We start from the raw sequence: 9,376 nt of genomic DNA, 5'->3' as shown, positions 1-9,376 counted from the left end.
CACACAATTCCTCCACCAGCAAGGTCACCACTAGTGAAAGGATCAGGACAGATGTCCCCAGGAGCTCTCAGACTCAGCATAAAACCTTTTTATAATTTGCACTATCTTTAAACTCTATCCAAGCTGCCCAAGGGAAAATACATTTGTCAATTACAGTGGATTTTTTTTAGTGGCAGATACTGTTTGATATGTTTGATCCTAGTGAACCATTCCTGAAAGGGAACCTTAACTGAAAGGGATATGCCTGGAAGTCCTTCTGATATCTGTGGCTGCAGTAGTGCTTTCTACTGTAAACTGCCACTTTTCACATAGCAGCATCAGTGTTCTCCCCAGACTTATTTAGCCGGGTGCTCCACCCGGCTAATTTTGGTGAGCACCTGGCTGTCTTCGGCTCACCTACTCATCCTCCTCCTATGCGCTAAGCAGAGCTGCATCTGCCCTGCATTTCCGCCTTGCACCCCACCCGGCTATTTCCTGGGGAGAACACTGAGCATGTATGTCTAGCATACAGAGGACAGGATCATTAGGTGACAACAGATGCTGACTGTCTTAACACACCAGGAAGTAAGGGAGGTGCAGGGATTGGGATATCTGGAATTCAAGCATCAGAGCAACAGAGCAAAGCAGATCGGCTAGAATACGCTACAGATCAGCCAGGAGAGATTATTTACTGTGACATAGGACCTCATCTCTCTCCAACTCCTGCCGTCTTTCAGATTCTATCTGATTTTTAGCACCCAGGGACATGGCATTTGTGGCCTTCTCAGAAATCCAGCCCTGATGGGAGGGGAGACTGATTTCCATAGGACAGGAATGCAGGCCTTTGCAGCAATGAGCAAATGCCTGAGCAGATATTTCTTGTATTATCTTAAGGACTTAGGTGTATGATGCAATAGAAAGGTTTCATGGGTCAGGTTCAGTTATTCTCCAGTAATCTCTTCTGCTAACATCCTCAACTTAACCCAGAAACCAGTTAATTTTGGGCGAGTCCACCAGATATGGAGGAGATTCTGTGCATTATTGAGATACCTCCAGCACTTATCAAAGAATCCATTAGAGATTTTATGTAACTTAACCGGGGTCACATACCAACCCAAAAGGAGTTTAAAATTCTGTTTACGGGTGATGACATTAGGTGAGCTTTTGTAAACCAGTTCACGTGCCCTATTCCATTTCTAGTTTGAGAATTCAGTGCCCAGCCACATCTTCTACCAGCTTATTTATTTATTGTATTTATAAAGCGCCAACATATTACGCAGCGCTGGTATTTGTCAATAGCCTTCAGCATATAACAGATTTAAAAGAGATTTCTCATAAGAAATGAAACAACGTGTATATGTTCATATGAGCTCTGGATTTTGAGCATTACTTGTCTGGATATTTAGTTGTATAAAATTGAGTATTTCTTTCCACTTAATGGTTACAGCAGATATTTTGATGGATCCAGTCTACATTCTCAAACAGTAGACTTATGGTTCTCCCATTACAAAAATAAGTTGCAAACAACACAGGCCAGATCATTGTGTTCCTTTGTCAGAACAAGGTTTCATATAACTGCAAAAAGAGAGTCACCAGTCAGAAATTTTTAGAATGAAATATAATCCTTTCCTATTTTTCAGGACTACAAGAAATCTGATCATAAGTAAATAAAATGTTTTCAAATAATGTTTCCCTTAAGTATTAGTAATACAGGCAGAAATGTTTAGCCAGTCCTGCCGCTCAATGACAGTGCTTTTGTTCATAAACTGTTTAGTTTGCTAGTATCAAATTAACCCCTTTGAAGCAACCCCTTTCTTAAAGAACAAGTGACACCCATGCTAACCTAGAAATAAAAAACAAATATGTGAGCATAAGTAGTATTTATCTACTTATATAACAGATGTATTGCACTGTCCACGCTATGATTCCAGTGAACTTCATAAAGGAAAAACAGATAATCCTATTCTAGGCAGTTTCCATCTTTGTTACCTTTGACCTCCTGACATCATTGATTTCAACCCTGACTTTTTTTCTCCTCTTACTAATTGTGTATTCATTACCCGCCTTCCTCACAGAGTCTTAAGACACTCCCACTGAGATCTATACTAGGAAGTGCACTGTCTTATGTCATTAGAAGGAGGGGGAACTAAAGGGAAGATGAGGAATATATTACTATATAAAAAGACCCCTCAGCATGCAACTGTTTGGCAATGGCACTTAAGGAGTCAGTGCTCCTAAGGTTTGTAATAACTCCAAACCATACCAGCAGAAAAAGTTTTGAAAGTTTAAAGTGCAGGATTAACATCTTTATCACTAAATACACTCATACCAGTTACTGTTGAAATTTGATTTTTATGGTGACAATCCCACTTTAAAGTAAACCTGAGATCAAAAGAAAAAAAAATATATACATATATCCGTCCTCCTGTGCCACCTGGATCCTGCATTAGGTGGGCCAGTAACCCAGGCAGTCTGGGGGAACTGCGCATTTGGAGCGTGGCCCCATGCGCTCCCCTATCGCGTTCTTGGCAGGCGCAGAACGCTTCTGGCTACAGGAGCATGATAGGGGGCGCACTTGGCCGAGATATAGGACACTAAAACCAGACAAGGACAGGGCTGGTGCACACCAAGAGCTTCCCTTTAGTTCCCCCTCCTTCCTCATCTTCCCTTTAGTTTCCCCTCATCTTCCCTCATCTTCCCTTTAGTTCCCCCTCCTTGGCTACTGTAACCCTATGAGGGTGTTCCCACAGCAGTGTTTTTTGAAGCAATATAGCTTAAATGAATTGTGCAAAAATGCTCATTAATTTAAAAATCGCTCTGAAAATCAATTTACAAAATCGCAATCTGCAAGCGCTAATGATTGCAATTTTGGTGTGCACTAGGCCTCAAAGAGCTTGAAGCTGGGGAGGGGAACAGTTAGCCTTTCTTTACTACTACTGAAGGCAAATACAGAGGTGAAGGTGATCATTACAACTATAGCACCACTGAAGAGCATTATTGAAGAGCTAATCGAGCAGTTGATAGAGAGCCCCTGAGGGGCCCCTCTGGTCCAGAGGCCCTGGTGCGGCTGCAACCTCTGAATCCTAGAGAAAGGAAAGAGAGAGGAATCTCTCACTCCACTCCCTGCATTATAACATGAAGCAGGGATTTGAAATATATTTAGTGCACAGATGTACAGACATGCAATGCACAAAACTGACTACTCATTCCCGCTTCACTCCATATGAATAATAGAATGTTTGGCTGCATTGAGCACTTATGCCTAATGCCAGTATTTTGCTCTGAGGAGATGAGCCACGGAGAGGGGTCACATTTCACTTACCTCTAAAGGTGCCCATTAACACATTAGCAGCTTCAAATCAAATGTTTAGTTTGAAAGCTGCTTGTGCGAAGAGAGCCTCTGTTGGCATCTCTCATTTGGCTGCCTAGCGCAGCAAAAACGCGGGTGGCAGGGAGCAGTTCTAGTTATCTGTTCCGGACAGCTTCTTCTCTTCGGGATCAGATAAAAATGAAGCAGGACAAGTGCCTATGAAAATGGCGCCGCCATATGTGGCAATAGTACAAGCCGCGATTAGCGGCAAGAAGGTTAAATGATGGTACTTGATAAATAGCGGGGACCTAGGCTAGCACCCGCTATTTATCGGGCAGCATAGTTTAAACTTCTTGTCGCTAATTGGGGCTTGTACTATTACAGCTGTTCTGCAGCCATTTAATTTCCATGCGGCTTCAGTCCCCGCATGGTGATTGGCTGGCTGCAGGACTCCTGCACACTAAACAGGAAGTGGAGGAAGAGACACGGTCGCCGGGACCAGGTAATGTATTAGAGATAGTCAGGCAGACAAGTGACAGTGCTCAAGGATGCATCTGAAGTGTCAGCCAACAGAGGCAATGCAGAGCCCCTCCGGAACTAAATACATGCCTTGAATGCAAATCAGATGCAAATTATGTGCTAATTCTAATCTAAAAATTTGGAAGTGAATTTGAAGCAGTGAATGCAGTCAGCCACTAGTATACTAACGTTCAATATGCACAGTGGGATACATGGCAGCGCTTTCAAACAAATATATTAGAGATGCTGATAATGACATTTTATTGCTAAGGTTATTTAATGGTTTAGGATAATTCTGAAATGTTAAATACCCTTAGTAGCAAAATGCCATTATCGGCATCCCCCCGCCATTTTTGAATGTACCCCTTCCCTTCCTCTGCTGGCGGTTCTGAACTTTGGGTTCCAATCACATGATATGACGTGATCTGGATCTAGGAGACCATATTAGCATTACAGAGACTCTTCCATCGGCCCTCTTCTACCACCAGGTGGTGCTGAAACGCTGGCATAGACTCCTGGATCCCAATCACATGTCAAATCATGAGAACCAAGAAGTTATGTCAGGAGTACATCGCCGCCATGGTGGAGGAAGAAGAAGCCGATCCAGCCGTCCGGACACGTATGCATGAGAGTTTCCTGTTGCCGCTCTACCCTGCTGAGCCTGCCAGGCTGGGAAGGAACACTTCTCCAGCGGCAGGAAAATTTTTACTCTGCAGCCAAACAAAGTTTTACTTTATTTGGCTGCTAAAGGGTTAACAATGCCATTTTTAGCAAACAATATTTTTTCAGATCAGAAGAAAAACTTGCTTTTAATCAGTCCACAGCATTAAAAAATCCGAACTATTCCTGGTATCAAAACCAGTTGCAATCATGTCAATGAAAAAAATCTGCAATGCTGACTGACCTGGAAACGATCGATAATGCAGTCGTTCAGGACTGATTGGACACACCAGCTGCTCTGTTTCATTACAATGCGGTCTGAATCATCTGATCAAAAATATGATCTGTCACTACAAATTGTACCAATAATAGGCACCTTAAAGGTGGCCACTAACAGTACAATTTTCCAAAGGATCGTTTCTGAACGATTCCTCGTATGAATAATCAGAAATTATCATTTGAGACCATTAATAGACAAAAATCTCCTAACCAATCCAATCAGATTGACAGATCGATTCGAAAATCAGATTGAATTCATTAATCTGATCAGTTTAGGAGGTTTTTGTCCATTAGTGGTCCCAAATGATCATTTCTGGATATTTATACGAAGAATCGTATGAATCATATAAACGAATCCTAAACGATCTGCAAATTGTATCACTGGTGGCCACATTAAAGCTTTGCTGGTTTAATGAAAAAAAAAAGGTATGGGATTTGAACTTAGATGTAGACTGGAAAAAAATTGCCCTCATTTTTGTATGACTATTACTGTATGTGTAAATACTGCTTACATGTCTGTACATGCTGTAGCAGTCTATAGAAAGCTTCAGATAAAACATTTGTATGATTATTTGCTGAACAACTTCCTAATTCTCACTCAAAGATGCAGTTTCATCAGGTTTGTTGACATGTTGCCTAGATACAAGGAGATAGCAGCTGGATAATAGTTACCATAGCAACATGACAACGCTAGCATTCCTCTGCTGCAAGGAAGGAGAGCAGGCTGTCTGCACGCTCAGACACTGATAGATTCTGTACATGCAACTGGTAAGTAATAAAGGGGAAAAACAGTCACACTATTTTTTATCAAATAAACAAAAGGCAACTCAATTGTAGGATGCTGGTGGCTACAATATACTGTTTCCTACTCTATGGGTGAGCCAGTGCACAGACATAGCAGTGTTTTGTATCTCTGACTCTGCTTTGTTCAAGTACACTGACATATGCACAGGAAGAGAACTCCTATTCACCAGCAGGACTTGATTAAAGCATTGTACTACTGTATATATCTTGTTTTTTTCTGTTTGTTTGTTTCTTAAAGGACACCGAAATGAGAGTGATATGGAGGCTTCCATATTTACAGTATTTCCGTTTAAACAATGCAAATTACTGATGCATGAAAGATCAGCAGGGCTGCCAGGCAACTGGTATTGTTTAAAAGGAAATAAATATGGCAGCCTCCATATTCTTCTCACTTCAGTTGTCCTTTAAAGCAATACATTAATTGCCTGTTTTTCATAAAAGTGTGCTGTATGGATTTGTTCACTTTTAACCAAAAGGAAATTGAGATATGACAGGCAAACCTAAAGAAAATAGTGTCAAGATAACAATGCTGTTGCTCACATTACTGTAGCTACATTATTGCAGAATCTAGCTGGCTATAATAAGCACATTTTGTGTAATCCACTTTCTTGCCATGAAGATATAGGGCTCTATTCATAATTTTTTTGCGTTAAAAAAAATCTTGGAGGGAAAATACCGCATCGATATTTTAGACTTTTGTGTGCTAATTCATAAAAATGTTTACACTTGCGATACAAGGTCGGGGAATTCCCGACCTAAACTGGCGGTGCTGCCTGAGTTGATACATTTTCTCAGTGCAGAGACAGAGTTACAATAAACGAGGCAGCCTCAACTTGCCTTTAACATTTTTTTTTAAAACGGACTCTCCTTGCCCTGAATCTTCTCTGAATCTGTCTAAAAGTGGCCACTAACGGTCTAATTTCTAGCGAAAAATCGTTAGAGCGATCAGAAATTCTGATCGGATTAGTTATAAATTTTCCATTTGTGGACACAATCGATTATAACCGAGTGAAAAATATGTCGTCCGAATGAATTTTCGTCAAACCAAAATTTGTATTTTCTTGTTGGTTGTGATAGATAGGAAGCAAAGATTGGTTCGTTGATGGTGTAGTGAACGATGTATTACAATATTTCATGTCCAATCAGAATTTCTGATCGCTCGAATGATTTTTCGCTAGAAATTGGACCGTTAGTGGCCAGCTTAATAGTCTTTCTAAACAATCGATTTAATTGCCGCAGCTTAAGGTGGCCACTAACGGTCCAATTTCTAGCAAAAATCGTTCGAATTCAGAAATTCTGATCGAACGAAAAATCGTTCACTACACCATCAACTAACCAATCATTGCTTCCTATCTATCACGACCGCCAAGAAAATCCAAATTTTCGCTCAACGAAAATTTATTCGGGAGTGTCACGATCGCTTCTGCAGCGTTTACTGCTGGCTGCAGTGGTATTGCAACCCAAGCAGTTCTGATGTCATTACATGCATTTGCTTGCATAGTTTGGTTTGCACTCAAACTAGTTGCTGATTCCATCTGCAGTCACTGTGAAGTTAATGACAGTTTTATATGCTTTTGTGAAAACAAACATTGTCTGTGGGGCTGCAATCCCTTTCTTGCAGGCTGCATAGCTTTGTCTGCCTTTTCCTGCTGTCAGCCTGTGATTGATTACCATTCACCTGTGTGGGAATCTGCATGTCTGCTCTCATTGGATGACCTCAGTATAAAGGACTGCTTCCTGCAGTGCTCCATGGGCTATCATGGTCTCAGATTCAGTCTGTTACTCTCACCTCACCTCACCTCGTTCCTAGTCCGTGTGGACTGCGCTGACTCCTGCAAAGGGGTCAGCGAGTTCTCCTAGTCCTGCTCTTGTTATCAGAAATTGTTACTTTGCTTGTTTTGCGTCATATATTGGTTCATCGACAATATATTACGCATACTAGCACGTTTGTTATTTACCTTGTATTCGTGTTACGTTAATACATCAGTGTCGCTGATATACACATACACGGACTGTTTATATCCTGTGTTCAGTCAGTTAGCTTCCAGCACGTTTTGGTAGGTTGCGCGTATCGTGATCACCCGTGCTAGTTAGCGCAGTTTTGCTCCTGTTACCTTGTGTGGATTGCGCTCACTTCTGCGTAGAGGTAGCGAATTCCTCCTAGTCTTGTTCCTGTTGCCTTGTGTGGATTGCGCTCACTTCTGCATAGAAGTAGCGAATCCCTCCTAGTCCTGTTCCTGTTACCTTGTGTGGATTGCGCTCACTTCTGCGTGGAAGTAGTGAATCCTTCTGAGTCCTGTTTCTTGTATTGTTCCAGTTCCTAGCTAGCGTTCCTTGCTTATGTCATATATCGGTTTATCACCGATATATACATATGTCAGTCAGTCATTTGTAGCTTCATTGATAGCTGTAATCGTAATACGCTAGGAATATCGTATCCATTGTATTTTAGTATTGTTGATGTTGCTCGGATCTACGCTTGCTCTGTCCTCTCCTCCACTAAACTGGGGATATCCTGGTTCCTGGTGCTAGCGTGTGTACCTTCTCCACGTCAGGATATACACTACGTGCTGACTGTGGAGGATATACCAGTAAGCCTAACAGGGCGACATTTTTTTCACTCATTCATAATCGATTGTGTCCACCAATGGAGATTATTTACAACCAATCCGATCAGAATTTCTGATCGCTCGAACGATTTTTCGCTATAAATTGGACCATTAGTGGCCAGCTTTAGAAGAACTTCAAGAAATGTTACAGATGCAGGCTTTCTGATGTGAAATTTATCTGAAAACAGGAACCCAAGAGGTTAAAAAACATAGCCTGGGTATTCTGGGATGCCTTTTTTGTTCTGCTCTCATTGCTGCTGCCTGGGAGGTCTGTCTCCATTAACTTAGCTGTTATCCGCTGGCTTATCTCCTTTTCTAAACAGCCAGTATTCTCCGTCCCAATTCCACTTGCTCTAATCTTTATGAATTGACATGTAGTGACATGTGTTGAGATAATCACCGCACGAGGTGGTAATTTCCCGCACTGCTCAGGAATTGTAGCTTTTCATGCCGAAACAGCTTTTATGAATTGACACTTTGTTAAATGGTTGGTAAAGTTAGCTGTTTTGAGCATTACCGCATGCGGGAAGGCTTTATGAATAGAGGCCATAATGTGTAAGTTAGAATAACTGTTGTATTAAGTTGTATGCCCACTTGCGATTGCAAAAATCACTTTCAAAATGCTGAGAGTGACTTTGCAACTTAAAATGGAGCGATTTAGAGGAAAGCAATTTTGGACCGTTGCCTTCCTCTATGAAATAACTCAGAAAACCATGCAGGGCTGTGTTAGCGATTTCAGCAAATCACTCTGTGGGGTCCGCTTTATTGACTTTAATTAATTACCTTTTACCTTAACTACAGTTAAGAAAAGTGCAAATCCATCCCTAAACTGGCACAGATTAAGAAGTGCTTGATAGCAGTTCTACAGATGTAGAACTGCTGGCTAGACATGATTGCAGAGTGCAGGCTAGACATGATTTGTGTGGTGCTCCTCCCCCCTGCTGAATTCCTCCTCAGAGCCTGCTGCTATCAATACAGCAGGTGTGTTGGTTACCTCAGCAACAACAATTCCCCTCACACACTGCACTATCTGAGAGACCTTCCTAGCTCCTCCTATTATACAACAGTTTTATAAGGAATCTAATGATTTTTTAAGATGCCTGAGACAGTTTTGCATGGATTTCTAAAAACCTACTAATATTTTGTCTCAGACACTCTTGAGAAATCTGGCCCAGTGTCTTATTTTCGGGGAAACACAGTACTTGTGAGGTTTTTT

The 9,376-nt window shown here is 41.4% G+C and overlaps 1 protein-coding gene across 2 annotated transcripts in view; it reads left to right on the top strand.

Moving 5' to 3' along the window:
* The first annotated feature begins 5,407 nt into the window (after positions 1–5,407).
* Positions 5,408–9,376, top strand: part of ZNF475 (zinc finger protein 475) — a 58,221-nt gene continuing 54,252 nt past the window's right edge. Inside the window, exon 1 of one of the 2 annotated variants that reach the window (XM_068247052.1) lies at positions 5,408–5,515. Coding sequence is in view for 1 of the 2 variants with exons in the window: in XM_068247059.1 (XP_068103160.1) it covers positions 5,507–5,515 (9 nt within the window). In the remaining variant the exon portion in view is untranslated. The remainder of the gene's footprint in view (positions 5,516–9,376) is intronic. The other variant, XM_068247059.1, reaches the window with a different exon arrangement.

The sequence above is a fragment of the Hyperolius riggenbachi genome, chromosome 1 (assembly GCF_040937935.1).
Source record: "Hyperolius riggenbachi isolate aHypRig1 chromosome 1, aHypRig1.pri, whole genome shotgun sequence".
Classification (NCBI taxonomy): domain Eukaryota; kingdom Metazoa; phylum Chordata; class Amphibia; order Anura; family Hyperoliidae; genus Hyperolius; species Hyperolius riggenbachi.
This window is presented reverse-complemented; position numbering and strand designations above follow the sequence as displayed.